Below are 20785 nucleotides of genomic sequence, written 5' to 3' on the forward strand. Positions count from 1 at the left end.
GACTCTCTGTTTTAGAAAGCAAAACACCATATATTATAACTTCATAATGGAACCGAGATACAAAGTCAAACAACAATAGGTTACATTACAAGATAGATAAGCACACATTGTAGCGAATACCATCCCGTAGCAACTAGCCTATGTCTAGAGGCTAAGGGTCATTTTATTATACTAATACTGTAAGGGTCATGAAGGTTTCCAAGCCTTAGTACATCTGCAGAACAAAAAGTAGTGAATTAGCTGATAGAATTATCATTCAGAAGAAGGTAGAGGGAAAAAAATTAGCTAGTCAAGTTACTTTTGAATATCTTATAGTGCAACTAAAATGAACTTTTTCATTTTCCTCAGAAAAATAAATGAACAATTTCATGGTTTCATATATATCTTTGGTGGGTGGTTTGAAAATTTAATCAGAAAAGTTGTATATAATTGAAACCAAAATCTAGACATAAAGTAAATAAGTAGAAATTTAAGAAACACATACCCTCCTGTATGGATCATAGGCAGCATCAACAATGCGCTCTTCCCTCCTTTCAATGATCTCACCTGGTACACCAAGGTGTTGGTGGTGGTGGTGGTGGTGAGCAGGAACTTCACTCACAATCTCAGTTACGGTGTTTCCCAAGCCATTGCGGTGGTGGTGGATGCGGTTTCCATATTCGTCCACCCTGTATTCAGCTGCGTATGAACCATAAGGACCTTCACAGACGACCTCTCTCTCAGCCTCATAGTAGGTGTTTCCGTAGGGGCGGTTGACGTATGCCATTGCTGTTGATTTGCTTAGGGGATTACTACTATGTTTGATGGTTTGTTTTGCTTGAGTGAGAGATGCAAATGAGCAATGTCCATGTTGTGCTTATATAGTTGAGAAAATAGGAATCATATTATTTGGTACTTTGCATGCTTCATGGATGACGTGGCAAATCTTTTTTTTTTTTTTTTCCTTTTTTTAATGTATCTTTCTATTACTCCTATTCATCAATAAATAAAACACTTTTTTCCCTCGACTTTGACCATATTATATCATTTTGTACTTCCCATTTAAAATCTTGAAACTATAGGGAATCTAGCTTCTCAATTACGCTCAAAATATAAATTATAATATAGTCATGTTAAATTATTAAGTCTTATTTGATTTGTCTTAATAAGTAGCTAGTTTACTAATATTCGAGTGTTATACTTGTATATTTTAATAATATGAATCTAAACGTATTTCATGTTTATGATCAAAGCAATGCATTCATAATTTAGTTTATATACGTACAAATTAAAATGGGACAAACATTTAAGATCGGGAGGAATAGTGTAGTAGTATAGAGTATAACTGTAATGTATAACTCTCACTTGATTAATCACATTAATGTATTAAAATCATACCCTCATTTGTTTGTTAAAAAACGAAAATATGGTATGTACTATGTATATACTCCATAGTCCATACTAAGAAGTATATAGTACTCTCTCTCCGTTTTATTTATTATTTATTTCTTTATAAGCTAGAGTTGAGAACTTGAGATTTTTCACTATTCATATGTAATTAATGACTATTTTTTTTTATTTATTTATTTATTTTATTTTTTTTTTACCAATTTAAAATATATAAATGTGATCATATTGTGTTGTTGGATTATTTTGTAAACTTAGATTCTTATTTTTATAAAAAAAAAAAAAAAAAAAAAAAGTTTAAAATAACTTGGAAGCTAACTAGAAACTCATTATCGAATATAACTTTATTTTCCTAAGTAGATAAAAGTGGAATTTTATTCCTTTGATATTTCTTGTTAAGATGTATGAACATACATTTGGATTTATGCTAAATTGCGATGTTATAGGCGCCAAATCTATAGTATATAGTATCTTTCTTGGATGGTCTGAACTGTCTGAAGATGACTGATGATCCTTTTGTCATTGTATTAGAACTTGTTCTCCGATAATGAAAACTACTTCCACTTAATTTACTCCCTTTTTCATCTTTGTCGTATTTAGCGCTAAAGTTTGATGGATTGTTCTCATTTTATTTTCTTACTTACTTTTATTGTACCATAAGGTCGATCAAGATGCTATTTGAAATTAATTTAGGGGTGAGGTATTCATCTCGGCGTTTATCTTTTTAATATTTCGTAATAGATAGTATGAATTGAAATAAATCTCATCTCATTACTTATTACTTTTATGGCATTTTAAAATTAGAAAGATGCTATTAATAAAGAGACCTTTACTAGTTTGAACTTATATTCATATTAGTTTGAAATGTAAAAGTTGATCAAATTGCGTTATTTTGAATTTGAGGCCTAACAAATTAAATATGGATAAAGAAAATTAATGATGCTATTTAATAGAATGACCTTCACCTTGAACATTATGATATTCTTCTTGATACAATAGTGGCAACTAGAATTGCATAATATAGGAAGAAAGAAAGAAGAAAACAACGATTTTTGCAATTTGGGTCAAGCTCAATTCAAGTATTAGACTTGTTGAGTGGATATACTCAACTCATTGACTTAAACAAACAAGAAGCATAACATACATATCATATTATTCATAATATGGATGTAATTTAAGGATGTCAAAAAAAATTTAGTCTTTTGATCCTTGGAAATAGGTGAAAGATTTAACAAAATCCTCAACTCCAACAAGCCATAGTAAGATTCAAATCACAATAATTTCACAATTAGAATGAATTGTTTTTAGCTCAAAAATGAACAAGTTTGTGTTTGTTGTTTTTTTTTTTTTTTTTTTTTTTTTTTTTTTTTTTTTTTTTTTTTTTTTTTTTTTAGGAAATGAACAAGTTTGCTTGATATAACGTTTGATTGCACAATAAATATGGAACGTTCAAACAAGCAGTCAAGCGGGAAAAAGGAAATTGGAGAAAGTTTTTTTTAAAAAAAAACTTTAAATATGAAGCTCAAAACATGAATTATAATAAACATGACAAAGGAAAGACAATAAATTGAACACTTACCAAAACCAAAACTAGTAATTAGATGCCATAACTATTAACAACTAACTAGTACATACTGATACTATCATGAATTCTAATCCCCACTACTCAACCTAGCTATACCTATACTAGAGGCAATTCTAAAATTTTAATTATTGTACTAATACGATATTGAAAAAGTATCAGAAATAAGAATGAACACGTTCTTTGATTCATGGTTATAGAATACATATGGCGGAGATGATGTGGAGGAGTGAAAATGAAGAGAGGGATCGCTGAAGTTCGTTTTTATTTTTCAATTTTCATGTTAATAGACAATGATGTTTTAGTTATTGTAGCCATTCTAAATGAAAATTAGATAATACACCCGGGTGCACAATGCTCATGGTGCACCCGGGTAAACAAAAAAAAGCAGAAAGAATATATAGTGTTTAATAAAGAACATACCTATGTTTGACAAAGAATTGAACATACCTTTAAGCACGTGTGTTCTTTGAGTAAAATTATATGTTTTTTACATTATAACTTATGTTATTTAACATATGTTATAAACATATATGTTTTTTTGGGTTTAATAATGCAAAGTATGTTCTTTGAATTTGGTATGTATGTTCTTTAAGCTCGTAGTGATGCCCAAATTCTATTTTTATTATCATATGTTATATTTAAATTACTTTTATTATTGTCGCATGTTATTTGAGTTTAATTAATGTGTTATTTAAGTATTCACTACATGTACTTTACAATATAAATTATGTTCTTTTAACATATGTTATTTTGAAATTTGATATTGAAATCTTAAATTATTTTTAATTGAAAATAATATTAGAGTAAAAAAAACTATATTATTATGGGAAGTTGATTTTTTTTGGAGAGATAAAAAACTATTTTTTGAGGAAATGATATCTTTGGTAAGTATTTTTTAAGAGGTGATCAACATTGGCATGACTCGCATCCCGACCCGATCCGGCCCGAAATAGGGTGGGTTTGGGCAAACCTAAAAATGCATTTTTAGTTAAAAATTGAACCGGGCTCGAAAAAATTAAAGCCCGAAACCGCTACTTTTCAACGGGTTTGGGTACGAGAAATTATGATATGGCCCGGCCCTACTCGATTTTTTATCACCTCTAAATTTTTTCCGTTAATAATGTGTAATTTTTCAAAAAAATTTATTAAGTTTTTATCTCGTTCTTTTTATTATATCTTTATGTTCTTTGGTAATGCATGTTTTTCTCAAATACAAACATATTCTTTGTCAAATACATGTATGTTCTTTATGAAACACTAGATATTCTTTCTGCCTTTTTTTTTTATTTATCCGGGTGTAGGATGAGCATTGTACACCCGTGTGTATAAACCACGGATCGGATTACATTCTAAAACTGTCCTATTTAACACTCTCCTTATTATCATGATTGTTGTATCTCTTTTACTGCATACCTCAAAACAATAATTTTAAAAAAAAATAGAAAAAACATTAATAATGAGATAGGGAAAAAGTAAAGAAAATTAGTACTCTCCATCTCCATCCCTAATTATTTGCTATGTTACATCTTTAGAAATCAAAGTTCATACCCTTCAAAAAAAAAAAAAAAAAAAAAAAAAAAAAAAAAAAAAAAAAATCATAGTTCATCAACTTTGATAATAAAATTCTTTGAATTATAGGAATAGAAAAAGTCGCATGAAATCTGAATTGATTTTACAACATTTACTTTTAAAATTATTAGGAAATTTTGATTTTTACCACCTTCCAATAACGACTTTGTCGAATTTACCACCTCCAAAAAAAAAAAGATTTACTTTACCACCTCATAAAAAAATTAAACATCAGTTTTCCCACCTCCACCCTGACTCCGGTGACGGAAACTGCCAGTGGGGCCCACTAACTGTCACTTGCCTCCAATTTATTTCATTTAAACACGATTTCCCTCTCTCTCCTCCTTTTCTCACCTTCCATAATCAATTCTCACCGAATTTCTCACCTCCTCATCAATTTCGTCTCTCTCTCCTTTGATTTTTGCTGTTTCTCACTGTAACACCTTCTATCTCCTTGATTTTTCATTTTCTCTCTGTAAAAACTGAAACCCTAAACTAGTTTGGGTGGTTGATCGAAATCGCGCTGGAACCACAAAATTGCTACACATCAGCTTTGCTTGTCATCTTCATCAGGTGGAGGGAAATTAATTGTATTTCAATACCAATCACCATTATCTAACCCTAATTTCAGTAACCAATTAAGAAATAAAAAAACCCCAAATTAATTTAATGTTGCATGAACCCTAATTTTTTTAAATCAAATTGGGGTTGAATTGATATAACAAAGCGCTTTATTTCAATTACTCTAAGCAAATGCATCAAAATCGCACAAAGATTTGCAACAAATTACAACAGAATTAACACAAATTGCTTACCTGATTGATTTTTGATGTCGAAGAGTTCAACTGATTGCTTCACAATTTGATGGTTTAGGATTGTTAAGGTTGCCCAAAAATACTGATTTGTGAAGAAAATCGCAAAAAAAAATACCCCAAATTTGAAGAATTTGGTGTAGAAATGAAGACCTAGGTTTAAATAGAAGAGAAATCGAGAGAAATTGGGGATAAATTCAAAAAGTAGCCGTTATGGTGGGTCCCCATGCGTTTTCTGTCACCTGAGCTCAGACGAGGTGGGAAAACTGATGTTTAATTTTTTTATGAGGTGGTAAAGTAAATCTTTTTTTTTTTTGGAGGTGGTAAATTCGACAAAGTCGTTATTGGAAGGTGGTAAAAATCAAAATTTCCAAATTATTATAATAAGTTTTAATTATTATTTTTTAATAATATAATATAAAATATGACATTAAAGATATTTATAATCAAATATACGAAATACTATTTGGAGATTATGAAAATGATGCAAACAATAAAGGACGGAGAGGAATAACAACATCAATCCTAAGTTGGTCTCTTTCAGCAGAAGTTGGATTCGACACGAAATGAACTTGGCATTACCAAACCGACTCTAAAGTATGCCGTATGCATTCATACTTTGCACCACTATATAAGCACACCATGCACATTATCCCTTTTCCATAACCTCGATCATCAACCAAACCAAAACAAAATTACAATTAAGAACTTAGAATTGTTTTATCAAAAAAAGAACTTAGAATTGTAAACCATCCAATTTACACACTATGGCATACGTGAACCGCCCCTACGGAAACAACTACTACGAGGCTGACAGGGAAGTCGTCCGTGAAGGTCCATATGGTGGCTCGTACTCATCCGAGTATAGGGTTGATGAATATGGTAACCGTGTGCATCCGGTTGGCCACCACAACGAGGTTGTGGCCGAGGTTGTGACTGATGTCGTGCCAGGCCACCGCCACCACCACCACGGTGGGCCAACCGAGTACATCGAGAGGACTGATGAGCGCTATGTTGGCAATGTCTATGATCCCTACAGGAGGGTACGTATGTCTTCCAACTATCGATTAAAAAAATTGTAATTAGTTGTCAAATTTGCAAAACTATATAATTTCACGTCTTATATAGTGGTATGACTGGTATCACCTTCAAAAAATGTTCTTTAAACCAACTATGCAACTAAATTTTTTATATATCAATTACGTGTAACATCATTTGTTTTCCAAGAAAACTCTCAAATTGAGTTTAATCAATTTCCATCATATCTATTTTGCTTAAAAATTTCTTTTTTTTTGTGTTTAATTAATTCTGTTACGTATAATTTGTTCTTTGGCAGTGCAGTAACGTATTTTTCGTATTTTGCAGACCTACTAAGAGAACAGTCATAGCCAGTACGACGTCGTAGCAACTAATTATGAGTATTTAGAAGAATAAATTAAAAGACATATATATAGTTTGCCTTAGGCTTGGGCAAACTACGTTACTACTGTATTACCTATTTGGTAAAGTATGTGATCTGAGATCATGTATTAATCTATTATAGTTTATCTATACGACTATACTTTGTTTGTACTCCTCGTTTATATAGAGTATAAAATTATAGTTAATTATATACTGTGTTTTGCACTCTCGAATTTCATTTTAATTTATTTGATTGGTAGAGTTTTAAACTCTTTGCAGTATGAGTAATTTAAAGACGTCAAATCTTGTTTACAACAATCAAGATTATAGTATGTTCCAAAGGAAATGAAATCGATGTAGACGAGATTTGACTACTACTAGTAAGTATAATTTTGTCAAACATACATTTAAAATTTTCACAATAATTAGGCCTTAGACAAGATAGTCAAAACTACAACTAGTCAGACAGAAGGGACTCAGGGAGGGAGAAGTTCTAGATGATAAATACTGTAATTAAATATGGTACAAATATGTACAAATTGGTTTGTAATTACATACGGGGTATAACGGAAATGTCTAAGTAGCACAAATTATTGTTGGGAGAGAAGGAAATAGGACGAATGTCGTACCACCTATAAATAATAGCTTTATTATGTGTTTCTTAGAAAATTCAAATGGTGAAAGAGTAGTCAAATACTACGTAAAATACTTCGAACCGAGTATTATTGTAAAATTGTACTTCATATAAGCTTAGGAGAGTGCTGAGTGCATGTAATATTACTCGTATAATATTGAGATGAACTGAAAATTACTCCTAGTATACATTTGTTTATCTTACACTTCTAAATTCTAATGTACTTATTGATTTCAAATCTTAAATGAAAGTTGGAGGCTGTGTACTTGTAATAGTGGATCCAAACGAAAACAAACATAGACAAAATGCATGTAGAGACTTGAGCATCAATGCCTTAAGAATTTTTAAGTATCCTAGTTGTACCTTGTACATGTTAGGTTTATGAATATCATGCTATGTATAATCGTCTTCCTAGTAAAGCTAGGTATATCCGTTGTAGTAATATGTACTGTACTAGTCTAATTAAATACGTGTTGAATGTGAGCACAAAACCTAAGTCGCCTACCCCTAATTTTGTTTTGCATGTACTAATATAACATAACCCTAAAGATTTAAAATGCATAAAAGTTAATAGGAAAAACATGTAATTTTGTATGAAAAATAGTAACATAACTATTATTGCATACCATGAAAAGGGTCAAGAATTGTCGAGATCAGACAGAATTTACCAGGCACCAATAGATGGGCTAAAGAATGAAAACTTTGAAAAGTACCAAATTGAAAAACCCAACCTAATTCAGTGTGTTATCAATTATCATCGATTATTACAGGCCAGGTGGCTAAGCGGTCATTAGTTTCGGATTTAGGTCTAATATTATGTCCAAATCAAGTTGAGAATATAGCGATGTCTTAGTTTATTACTTTTTATGGGTGAAAATGAAGTATTGCTTTTCACATTTGATTTTTACTATCAGTTAATTAAAAATTATATCTTTTCGAATTTCCAACATTATTAATCATCAATGAATGAAAATGTAGGCATTTAGTTTTTAAAACAAGCATTTGTTTCTGCGTATTTCAAATCGGTAAATCAATTTAGTGTTTTATTCGATTTGAATTGTTATAATTTAGGTCACTCCAAACATGATCATCAGATTCATCACCATAATCATGAAATCTGGATAATTCAAAGCTATTTGCCTATTTGGTTTAACTTCACATCATCAATTTCAGACATCAACATATAAAGTCTTGTATTACCACTTCTAGAACAAGGGGTCAACAAGACAATAACAAACCACAAAAAATAAAAAAAGAAAGAAAATATGAGATAGGAAGTCATTGTCTAGGAGGACCCATAAATCATTTAGCCTTAGAAAAAAATATTGCACAATATTTTCTGATTCATTCCTCACAAACAAAAAAAAAAAAAAAAAAAAGATTAATAATTTCATAGTACATAAATTACTACACCTTAAAAATACTAGTCCTAATCATTGCTCAAAGTAAGAAAATTCAATTATCCCATGATTAAAAAAAAAAAAAAAAAAAAAAAAAAACACGCGGAAAAGAAAGTTTGAACGAGTCCAAGCCCTTTTTATTCAACACTTAAATTAAACCAAAACTATTTTTTTTTCAATAATTGACCAATCAAAACAAAGTTTGAAAAAGTCAGCACTATATACAACACTCCAATTTTTAACTCATTTTTCATCCCTTGTTCTTTACTCTCAATTTCTATTGACCATAGACTATTCTTCTGCAGAAAATATATACTTTCATTTGTCAACAACTTGCTTTTTCAGTCAAATTCTCTCTCTTTCCTACCACTTTATAAATCTCTCCTATATAACCAACTTCAATTTGCACCCTTTTGGAGCATAATTCAGCACTTCTCTTTCTTTCTCCTGCTTCAGAGTCTCAGACACATTTTTTAAACAGCTAAACTTTCACTCTGCCTTTTTAACAGAAAATACCGCCAACTGTAAAATTCCCGGTTTATTTTGGTTATTTGATCATCCTCTTCTTGTAAGCGTATGCCTTAAAAAATATTCGTGTTACGCCCTGTAACACACCTGAGACATGCAACTTACATCAAGAGAGTAACAAGAATAGCTGGTGATCTGGTATACGACTGTACAACAGGCAGTTCAGATAACCAGAGCAGCATCTTGCATTTCTTTCTCTCTGAAGAATTACAAGAAAGGGAAATGGAGAACAGTTGTGGCAATTACGAGCAAGAGTCGTTGGTCATTGAGCTAAACCAGGGGGTAGCGCTAGCTAAACAGCTGAAAGCTCAAATGAGTTCAGAAATACTTGCAGGTGAAACTAAAGGAATGTTGGCAGAACGGATACATTCCTGCCTTGAGAAGGCTCTTTTGATTCTGAGATTGGGTGGATCAATGGAACAGTTTCACCAGCATTTAGTCCCATCAACCACGGCACCCGAATCACCACTTTCGGTCATTGGAAGTCCTAAGAGTGAAGATTTGAACCCTGGGATTCATGTTCAACAAGATGGCACAGAGCCGTCAAGAAAAAGGTAAGACTTTCAAGCTGAGTTTTAATGCCCTAGGCCATAGCCTTTGAGAATTGTGCTTACATTTTCTGGTTACAAAGAGACCTCAAGAAGATTCTTATAGTTTTGGGATACTTGTTGCAGAAAGATGATGCCAACTTGGACAGACCAAGTCAGGGCATGCTCTGAGAATGCGGCCGAAGGGCCACCCGAGGACGGGTATAGCTGGAGAAAGTATGGTCAGAAAGATATCCTCGGTGCCAAACATCCTAGGTAAGGTTTCTGCGTCTCGAGATAAAACTAATACAGTAAAAAGTCCATAAGACCATGCATAGTTATCATCAGACAAGGTCTTTGTCAGGAAATCTTAAACATGAAATCTTAAACATGTCCAAATAAATCCCAAGGTCTCTAGAAAGCAAAGACTTGATCTAATGTAGACCAATCCTTTTTTGTGTATTTGCCCTACACTCTGTTTCAACTAAAAACTTAAAAGAAAACTCATGCAATTCCTCTACAAAAAAGTAGGAATAATATGCATAACCTGACAAATGAAAGGACCTTATTTCAAAAGTCAAACTACTACAATTATGACTATAGATGTACAAGTGTTCATCATATCAAAGGTAGGACTGAATGAAATCTCAGATCCCAATTAAATTAATAAACTTAATACTAACAACAATTGACTTTTAGGTGATCAAGGAGTAATAAATGTAAAGCACATAGCTAGAATCAGGATCTAACAGCAAGATGATTTCTGCATTTACAGAAGCTACTACAGATGCACGTACCGGAACATTCAAGGCTGTTATGCTACAAAGCAAGTGCAACGAAATGATGAAGATCCCATGCAATTCAACGTCACCTATAAAGGAACTCATACTTGTACACTAGCCCCACGTTCAAAGTCTGCACCAACATCACCACAAAAACAAGAGCGCAACAAACAAAACAATTTTCCCATCACGCACTACCAGCAGCAGCCCGATATGCTGCTAAATTTTCAGACAGGGCTAAGAGTTGACATTCAGAACTTAGAAAATCAAGAGACAGGATTTTTCTTTCCTACAAGAGATTTTGGATATGAAAATCATGCCATTACACCGTCAACAGTCAATAACAGTCACCCTAGTAACAGTTTTCCTCAGTCGTTCATACAATCACCAGCCACCTCAGAATCAACCTACTTCTCCACATCACCTTGCAAGGTGAGCACCTTTGGAGGAGTTAACTATGGACAACATTTTGAGTCAGATATTACAGAGATAATTTCAGCCACTACCTCAGGAACCAACTCTCCGATAATAGGCATTGATTATTCAATGGATCCATGGGAGGGTTTTCTGTCTGATAACCAAGCATTTCCTAATAGCTTCTCTCAAGCTAAAGAATAATGTCATCAAGAGCAAGAAAACAATCCAACATGTAACCCCATGGTTGGCTATTTTTGGGAACGTTCAATTTGAGCATTTTATTTAATTAGACAAGGCAGGCAGAGAGGTAAAAAATAGAATCATAATTTACGTGTAAATTCTCAGATAACTAGCATTTAGGAAACAAACAGGGTTAGTACCTGATATAACAAAATAGGGGAAAGCTTGTGCTAGGTTTATAAGGAGTTGGTACAAGCAAAGAGCTTCATGCTAGTTGACGACAATTTATTATTTAGTTTTTTTTTTCTCTTTCCCTTGTAACCTTCTACGTAAATTCTTTAGTTAACTACAACAGCCCTTCAGTCAATTTTTATGAAAATAGAGTGAATACTGCAGTACAGAAAAGTATCTTACCTTCAATTCGCTATCTTTTTTAGTAAGATAGATGATGTCAAGTTCAGCCTTAAAAAATCCTTGCTCTATCCAAAGGCTTACTCCTCCTGTATGAAACAAAAATTTTGCAATGTCTCGGAAAGATTTCACGTTTCCTAAATAAAAAGTAGCTTATGATTGAATTCTCTGGCTTATCCCAGCTTGCATTTTATAGTGGACACTTTCCAGAGAGAATGGGAAGTAAACAACTATGACAAATGTTGGACAATGTTACAACTAGATCTGGACAAAGAGAGTAGTTGTTTAAGGTTTAAGTAACTATAATATTGGTATCTTTTTAAGACAAACAAGATTGCACTGGTACTCTAGTATGACAAGTAATATAAAACTTAAGTGACTAGAATTATGTATGAAAAAGATAGAGTTTGTTAATTTAACAAAATTAGTACTGAGCCATAGCTTACAAGTCTAGGACTATGTTCTCTTCGCCTTATTTTAGGAAGTTATTACCATTTCTTATTTGCGTCTGTCTATTTCCATATTTTTGGAAGTTCATTTAAAAAAAAAAAAATAAATAAAATAAACAAAAAAAAACAAAAAAACAGCTATGAAGAGAATTCCACTTGATAAGTGTTTCTTAGAGTATATTTTAGTATACAAATGCAGTCAAAGTTCAATCAAACCATAGAAATAAAAATAACAGATCAGACCAGAGAATTTAGATCAAACAATATCAGACCTTAAATAATTCAAACCAAAACACATTATTTCAGGTGAAGAGTGCATAGTTGGGCTCTTTGCTTGTACTAGTATTCTAGTAAACACATTATAATTTATAAAAAACACATTATAAGACAAAAAAATAAAATTAAATAAATAAATAAAGGTTACAGCTAGGCTCTGACCTGTGATGGGAATTAGCTGGGATGAATGTTAAAGCTGATCGCAAGCAAAATCTGAAGGACTTGACAAAGCTGGAATAGAGGGGGGAAGGCCTTGAAATTCTTTTAAAGTGGGGCTTTAGAGCTGGAAAAGCAAGGGGAAGGCCTTTTTTTTGGTGGGGCGGGGGTGGAAATCGGCTTAGTGATCCAGATCTTAAGGAAAATAAGCTAAAAAGAATGTGAACAGACTATAGAGGAACTCTAGAAGACTACTAGAAAAGAAAGGGCCGTTTAGCCATATTCTCACATTGAGAAAAAGGGTGGCAGCTTGGGTAGTTTTGTAAGGGTTAGGATTTGAGCTGTTATCTCTAAAAACTCACATAAATTGATTGAAATAAAAACAACTTTACTATCAAAGAAGATCATAGTGAATAATTATCATACCCAAGTTATAGAATTGAATAGCTCAACCAAAAGGAAACAGGGAATAAAAAAAAAACCCAGTCCTATGTAAGTTCCACTGAATATATAGACTACTGAATATATTATTAGAATAAGAGTGTGGAGAACAAATGGAAGAGAAGATGAATAATTGTAACATAAGCAACATGTATAGTAATAAAAATAAATTTACAACAAAATGAGCTCAGGAAAATCCCATCTTCCCTGCACGATATTTACAAGATGCACCATGTGGCAACTTTTGGCAGTTGAGGTAACATTAACCTTCAAATTTATTAGTTGCAGCAGCAATTGCATTAGTATATCTGCAAGTGTAATATGCTTATTGCTCAAGACACGATCCAAATTGGGAAAATATTATAATGTTGTCAACCAAACTCAACTAAACAGCAAGACAATCCATACCTATGAGGAAGGGTTCTCCTCTTTGAATCTTGAAACTTCTTCAGACTAGTTCTCTTCAGAATTTATAGGTTTCTTCAAAGCCCTTCTCAACCCCAGCACAACAAATAGGTTTGACAAAGTGAGCAGAGACTCAGCCCCACCATGCAACCAGTCCACATTAGAGAGGGATGTTCCATAGTGTATCTTCGCTATCACCAAAAACTTACTAGAATTCAGGCATCAATTCATTATCTAGCCCTTATAAACTAAAAAGGATTATGAATTAATCTTGATAAAGTAACTTACCATAGATTCCAGCAGGAACTACCAATGAGGAAGACCAAGCAGCAAAAATCCAACAAGGGGCAATTAGTAGACGTAAATCAAAAAGAATGAAATGCTAAAATCAAATCCTCAAGGACTAAATGAAAAAAATCAACAAATAACAGGCTGCAACAGATTTAATTATGTCTGGACAATTAGGTAACCTCCCAAATGGCCAACTTTTATTTCCGGCTATAAGAGGAAGTACACTCAAAATAGAAATATATATCATACATGTAAGTTTCTTTACGAAGGACAATACAAAGTACAAGAAAAAATTGACTGAAATCACAGCCATAGAAGGTAAAAACCCTAAATATCTCTTTTTTATTTTTCTTTTTTTAAGAAAAAAAAGTTTATAACTCACAATTGTAAAACACTTCCAGGAAGCCAGTCGCTAATGATTGCCAGGATCATAGATCACTATAGATTCAAATCAGTCAATAATAATTGACATTAGGAAAGGCCAAGCTCTTTTTATGGTTCAAAAAAGCATAGAAACCAAATTTGTATGGAGCTAATCACAGTCAACAAATACCTCTCAAGTATCCAGGTTTGAGGCTTTCTGCCCACAAGAATCACAATGATTTACTAACTTAGAATCAGCCAAGAATTTCCATATGAAAGGTTTTAACTACATCTTAAGGTCAGCAAATCTTATCAAAGGATTTTCGAGGAAAGTTTACTTGAGTCCTCAAAATCCACATGAACAATGAATGGCAAACCTAAGATCTTTTCACATATCAAAAGCTGCAAATCATGTTATTGAGACCCTTCCTGATGGCCCACGGAACATGTGACAGAAGGTTGTCTCCTCAGACCAGTATCCCCAGCGCCACTGATAGCATAGATTTCATTGGATCCACATCAGGCATGGACTCCCTTTGTCAGAGTTGTAACTCTTTCCTTCAGAACTAGCTTGCAAGTCAACAGGAATTTTCTCCATAAACAGAAAAGAACCCTTCTAATGACCATGAGACATCAAGTGCTAAGCATTTTTCAAGGAACCCTATAGCCATATTGTTGCTACATGAAACCTACTTATCATAGTGTATTAAAGCCTGCGACTTAAGGGGCCGTTTGGTTCACAAGAGGGAATCGGAATGGAATGAACAAAGGGAAAGGAGAAGAATGGAATGAAAATACCCTTTTTTTGCTTTGTTGTTTGTTTTTAAAACAAAGGGAATCAATCCCACCACTACACCACCACACCACCACCACCACAACCACCACACCACCACACATTTCATCTTTCTCAGCCACCAAACTCCTCGTCGGCCTTCCCCTACCCGTCGCCGGCTCTCCCCCTCCCCTCGCCGCCCTTCCCCTCCACTAGCTGCGTGAGCCACGACCTCCCCTCCCCCGAAAAAACCTCGCCTAGCCCCGCAAAACCCTAGCCCCAACCTCCCTTGACCCCGAAAACCGGTGGTGGGATTCGAGGGTGGTGGGAGGCTGGGCGGCGGTTTTCGGGGTCAAGGGAGGTCGGGGCTAGGGTTTAACGGGGCTAGGGGAGGTTTTTTCGGGGGAGGGGAGGTCGGCGAGGCTCGGGGGAAGGGAGGGCGGTGGTCGGGAGGGGCGGCGGTGGTCTGGGATGGTTTTCCGGTGGTGATGTGGTGGTGTGAAGGTGGGTAGGGAAAGGGAATGGGAAAGTCTTGGGGGGGTGGGGAATGAAGTTGGAAGGATTTGGGGTAATGGAGAGGGTAAAGGGAATGATTAAAAGTGGTAAACAAACATCAACAAAGGGAATCGAGCCAGTTGATTCCGATTCCCTTTCCTGATTACCCCCAACCAAACGGCCCCTAAGTATTTCATAGCATATTATGTATGACCTTCCAACATCATCACAACTCATTTTCTTACGACCAATAGCCACCACACCGAACACAGCCAATTGTTATTCGTCTGATTAGCCATTCAAACTCAAAAACCTTGTAGACAAATTCATATGTCTGAGCTCAGTGATTTGGTTTTGAGAGCTAAAGAGTTATCAATGGCTCTAGGAAAAATTATAATAATAATAATAATTTTTTTTAAAATTATACAATTTAACAAACAATTCCAGTCTAAGGATCAAAGTATCAAACAATACCAAAATGCTATCATTTATCCTGAGATTAAGTGGATGGGTTCTACATACTACACAGTGAAGCCAGGCATAAACAACACAATGCTTGAATATTTTGATATTTGACATAGAACAGTAATTTAAGCAAAAAGAAAAAACAGATGTGGCATCATATCAATGTCTTTTAAAGTGGTTGTTAAACCAAATGCCTGTATAGGAAAAACACCAACATGGCTGAAGGGTAGGGGAGGATACACTTCTATAGAAACATATGGGATATGAATTTATCACAAAGGAGGCTGATAATCAAACAAATCATAAAGCTACAAAGTCACTGAGGTTAAGATGACATAGATACATATTTATATTTAGTACTAGCATATATTGGATACACAAAATGTTCAGAACCAGAACATAGAAGCCTCAATCAAGCGTATAACCGTAATCCACAGCATAAGCCACTAGGTGATCAATCTCCTCTTCATTTATGACTCCATCAATATCAATATCAGTATAGTAGATTGCACGATCTGCTCTCCAACTAGGCATAAATGAACCCAGTTTCCGAAAGGCTTCCTTCAGTTCTTCCTTATTCAAGTGGCCATCACCATTGATATCATGTTTCCTGAATATTGCCCTCAGCTGCTCTTCATCAAGAGTTGCCTTATGGAACTTGGACTGTGAGTCATTCATGTTCAATCTAGACCTAGGTGGATTTCAATACAAAGATCTAACTCGACTAAATCAAGAACGTTGCTGAGTGATGTTATATAGGACTTTAATATACCCTGCTTGCTAGAACTATGACTCTTACAATATTCTGTCAACACCTAGCCCTAAAGAATTAGCTGTCTGAAACGAACCGCCTTTTCTGCAATGCTAGGAAATTTCCAATTTCTTGTAAAGACCACAGAAGGAATCTGATTCCATCCACCTTACGCAAAGTAAGCGAATCTCTAATGATAAAAGTAAGCGAATCTCTGATGATAATATAATTTTCCTAATCCCTTTCCTTTTCAACCACAAAACCACCAGGCAAGCATCAATCCACGCATCAATTTATATCGTGAGGATACCCTATGGTCCACCAAACTACAAACACTTTTTAGGCTTTGATAATCAGCACTTAACAGGACAACAAACACAAACCAACGAGTAACTAGCCATCTCTTCTTCCTCAGTTTCGAGCATTCTTGATCCCTTTTCTACTTATTCAATAGCGCCTCCTATAGTTTACTGATCACCAGGAACTTTTATAATCAGTATAACCAATCACAAAACATTGATTAGCTATCTCTATCTCTAGTCCTCAGTTTCGACTTTCGAGCTTTCTCTATCACATTCCTACCTATCCAAAACCATAGTTTAGTTTAAATGGCCCTCGTGAGTCAGGAATCGTCCTAACTTCATCTTCTTAACCTATCAAACTAATTGAATTCGGCTAAACAAACACCTACTCTAATTTGAATGAATTCTCATAAACAGAAAAGGTAACAGGAAAACCCTCAAATCAACAAATGTCAATAATAACAGCAAATTCCTAATAATTGCAACAAGGAATATAATCAAAACCCATGAAACAAAACATTAAAATAAAAATTATAACAGCAGAATTTAAATTAAAAAAAAAAAAGAAGAATAAACAGGAGGAAGAAGAACATACTGGTAGCACCGACAAAAGCAAGCAAGAAATAGAACCCAAAAACGGTGAGTTTAGGAGCAGACTTAGACTTGGTGATGAAATAGAGAAAACCCAGATAAGGGAAGAGAGAGAAAGCGAAAAGCTGAGAAGCAATGCTTTGAGAATCAATGGTGGGTGCCCATGGATCTACTGGTAGAAATCCGCAGACAATTCCTCCATTTCTTCTTCTTCTTCTTCCAATTGTTGTTGTAAAAACGCCATTGTTGAATTTGGTGTTATCCCTAATCTTCAGAAATGAGGAGGATGGAATTTGAAGGGAGTTTAAAGGAGTAGATGGGAAGAGTGAAGTTGGGGTTGAATTGCTATGAATTGAGAGAATGCAATTGGCTGCCATTGTTGTTTGATTTTCTGAGAGAAAGAGTGCTGCCTAATGTATACTCCGTAATAGCAAGCCAGCAGTGTTTCTTTTGAGTGTTAACCGGAGTATGGGCCTAGTCACTTCGGCTTAATTTAAGTTCAGTTCATTTTACTTCAGTTTAGTAAGTTGGAACATGCTCTATGCATCAATATTCAATTTTTGTATGCGGCTGGCCACATGGTGCGGCAAGGTTACTTGTATGGTATTATTGTAGGTGTTACTTGTATTTTAAGGTTACTTGTATGGGTGTTACTGGTTTTATCAGGGGTTACTTGTAGGTGTTACTTGTATTCTAGGGTTACTTCTATGGGTGTTACTGGTTTTGGTTAGGGGTTACTTGTATTATGGGGTTACATGTATGAGTGTTACTGGTTTTGGTCAGTGGTTACTTATAGGGTGTTATTGGTTTGGTACGAGGTTTTGGTCTGGGGTTACTTGTAGGTGTTACTCAACTCATTCAAGTAATATCCATACAAGTAACCCTATAATACAAGTAACCCATATAAGTAACCTCAAAATACAAGTAACTCCAAAAACAAGTAACTCGGAATACAAGTAACCCTGCCGCATCATGTGGCCTGCCGCATTGAAAAAGCTCTGTTCAAAGTTAGATCATCGGTGATGCTAAATTTACAATTAATGGGTGGTTCTTGCAGGCGGATGCACGATCCGCATGGTGCATCCCATGGTTGTAGACTTGTAGAAAGAACATATTGTTCAATTCTAATGTACATGGTTGTAGAAAGAACATACTGTTCAATTCTAACGTACACGTGTTATATTGAGCTTCTTTTTTGTAAAAATGCAAAAAGATAAATAGTAATTATTTTTTTACCATGTAGTAATTTCAAATCATTTTAAACTATACTCTCTCTCTCTAGAATTTTTCCCTCTCTACAAGATTTTTCTCCCAAAAAAGAAAAATTGAAAACCACTTCAAGTTCATCAAACCTTAATAAAGAAATCGTTAATTTCAAACTTCTTGGTGCAAAATTGTTCAAGATGGCTGATGAAAACAAAAGGTAAGTACAATTTCGACATGCATAGTTGTTCAATTTGAGTTCGATTGGTAGTTTTTTTTTGCAAATTCTTGGTGTAAATTTGTGATTTATGTGGTTTTGGTGTTGCAATGAGAAACTATATGAAGTTCTTGAAGAAAACCGACCAATTATTACATTTTAAAAAAGAAAGCAAATAAATTAGCAAATTCAGTAAAAGTTGTAGATCTAAGTAATACAATGTACATTAAAATACAGTAAAATGTTCTTTTTCATATTTTATAAAGCGGATGAACATATTATAGAAACATAATGAACATATCTATATAGTTACAATGAAAAGAACATACTATTAAAATACAATGAACATATACCTTAAGTGAAAAGAACCTAAGCTACTATTAAAATATAATGAACATATACCTAGAGTGAAAAGAACATGCGTGCTATTTAATAATGTTCTTTATCTTCATGTTATTTGATTGTCAGTATAATTAATTGTTTGTGACATAAAATTAATTGTTTATTTTAAAATGTTCTTTAAATTTTGTTTTTAGATTATGGTGGTTGAATACAAATAATATTCATTACATTATATTATCATGTTCTTTATTAATATTACAAATGTTCTTTAGATATATATAAAGAACCAAAAGCTATATGTTCTTTACAAAATAACTATATTTTCATTACAAAACTATTATATGTGATGTTCTTTATAAGATAAATATATGTTCTTTACAAAACAACTAAATGTTCTTTACTGGACAATTATATGTTCATTCCGCCTTTTTTAAAAACAAAACTGGATGCACGAAACATCGTGCATCCGCCTGTAGGGAGAAAATTTCAATTTACAATTGAGTGTTATCGTTTTTTCGTTTTCAAATTTCTATTTCGTTTGATGTCGCTATAATTTTATTTTTATTTTTTCAAAATCATGTAACATATATTATAAGTATGATGAATTAAAAACTGGTCAAATACTTTTTTTTTCTTGTTTTTACTTTATGGTTTTTTGTTTTCAAAAATTAGAAACTAAAAAAACTTTAAAAAAATTAATGTCCAACAAAAAGTAGTTTTTACTTTTCTATTGTCAGTCTTCTTAATTAGAATAATTCTATTAATTTGATTAATTATTATGTTTTTTTATTAAATATATTACATATCATATGATTTTCAAAACCAAAAATTTGAAAACCATAGTGATGCTGAATGAATCTTTAGTTTTTAATCGAGTAAATCGAAAGATTATACCAAAATTTTAGGTGTTTATTATGCAAATTAAGCTCACATCTTACTCAAATGAGAGCTTGACTCTACTTAAAAATGCTCAAAAACTTTTAATGTTGAAAGTTGATTTGAGTTGGACTAGACTTGAAGAAAGCTCAAAGTTAACTAAAAGAGAACATTAAAAAATTACTAATTGGAGTAAAATTACAATTAAAGATAATCATAGAATTTTTTTTTTCCACACATAAACTTCAACAACATCATATTGAAAATAATTTGATATTTCCAAGTCGAGCTTATGTAATGAGCTGAATTTAATAGATGCATCAATTTGAGAATGTGGTTCAATTTGATGAGGTTAAGTGTAGATCGTGTCTATTTCAAAATTGAGTTAAATTAAATTATTGTTGTCCACGTAAATCAAAATCAAAATCTTTGATACCTAAGGTCTTGTGTTGTTCACCTTATTTTTACTTATTTCAGAAAAAATAAGTTCAAATCAGATCATCATTTTATGTGCAGTTTTTTATCGCTAAATATCTTTAATTCCGTAATTAAAAATATTCCGAAATGACATATTAATAATATACACATTATTTTTAAGGTCAAAATTTGGTCAAATCACACATTTAGATCAGATCAGACTAGACCAAATCAGAGTAGACCAGACCAGATCAGATCAGTAAATATAAGACGAACTAAACAGGGCCTAACACATAGGAGTAGTTGAGTTGGTTTAGCAAGAAAAAAAAAAAAAAAAACCC

At 33.3% G+C, this 20785-nt stretch overlaps 3 protein-coding genes across 4 annotated transcripts; 1 reads left to right on the forward strand and 2 right to left on the reverse strand.

Annotated features, from left to right (window-relative positions):
• Nucleotides 1-9: 9 nt before the first annotated feature.
• Nucleotides 10-837, reverse strand: LOC145597817 (uncharacterized). Its single transcript, XM_081654065.1, has 2 exons — nt 485-837; nt 10-214 (listed from the first exon to the last, which is right to left on the reverse strand). The coding sequence occupies exons 1-2, from the start codon at nt 764-766 to the stop codon at nt 206-208; spliced, it is 291 nt and encodes a 96-aa protein (XP_081510191.1). The 5' UTR covers nt 767-837; the 3' UTR covers nt 10-205.
• Nucleotides 838-8927: 8090 nt separating this feature from the next.
• LOC145599443 (putative WRKY transcription factor 41) lies at nt 8928-11588 on the forward strand. The gene is made up of 3 exons (XM_081655826.1): nt 8928-9869; nt 9990-10118; nt 10618-11588. Exons 1-3 carry the CDS (start codon nt 9538-9540, stop codon nt 11240-11242), a joined length of 1086 nt encoding a protein of 361 aa, XP_081511952.1. The 5' UTR covers nt 8928-9537; the 3' UTR covers nt 11243-11588.
• Nucleotides 11589-13057: 1469 nt separating this feature from the next.
• On the reverse strand, nt 13058-17839 carry LOC145599444 (uncharacterized). Of its 2 annotated transcripts, XM_081655827.1 has the most exons (4): nt 17394-17823; nt 13648-13665; nt 13363-13550; nt 13058-13262 (listed from the first exon to the last, which is right to left on the reverse strand). In XM_081655827.1, the coding sequence occupies exons 1-3, from the start codon at nt 17764-17766 to the stop codon at nt 13408-13410; spliced, it is 534 nt and encodes a 177-aa protein (XP_081511953.1). In that variant the 5' UTR covers nt 17767-17823; the 3' UTR covers nt 13058-13262; nt 13363-13407. The 2 variants fall into 2 exon arrangements, with proteins under 2 accessions (XP_081511953.1, XP_081511954.1); XM_081655828.1 differs by lacking the exon at nt 13058-13262 and having other exon boundaries at nt 13374-13545; nt 17394-17839.
• Nucleotides 17840-20785: the final 2946 nt, after the last annotated feature.

Source organism: Chenopodium album, chromosome 20 (genome assembly GCF_948465745.1).
Source record: "Chenopodium album chromosome 20, dcCheAlbu1.1, whole genome shotgun sequence".
Lineage (NCBI taxonomy): Eukaryota > Viridiplantae > Streptophyta > Magnoliopsida > Caryophyllales > Amaranthaceae > Chenopodium > Chenopodium album.

Excerpts from the sequence above, each read along its gene's own strand:
- LOC145597817 (XM_081654065.1), bottom strand. The coding sequence starts at position 766 with ATGGCATACGTCAACCGCCCCTACGGAAACACCTACTATGAGGCTGAG.
- LOC145599443 (XM_081655826.1), top strand. The coding sequence starts at position 9,538 with ATGGAGAACAGTTGTGGCAATTACGAGCAAGAGTCGTTGGTCATTGAG. Across the intron at positions 9,870-9,989 it reads ACAGAGCCGTCAAGAAAAAG|AAAGATGATGCCAACTTGGA; the intron begins GTAAGACTTTCA and ends TACTTGTTGCAG. Across the intron at positions 10,119-10,617 it reads CTCGGTGCCAAACATCCTAG|AAGCTACTACAGATGCACGT; the intron begins GTAAGGTTTCTG and ends CTGCATTTACAG.
- LOC145599444 (XM_081655827.1), bottom strand. The coding sequence starts at position 17,766 with ATGGCAGCCAATTGCATTCTCTCAATTCATAGCAATTCAACCCCAACT.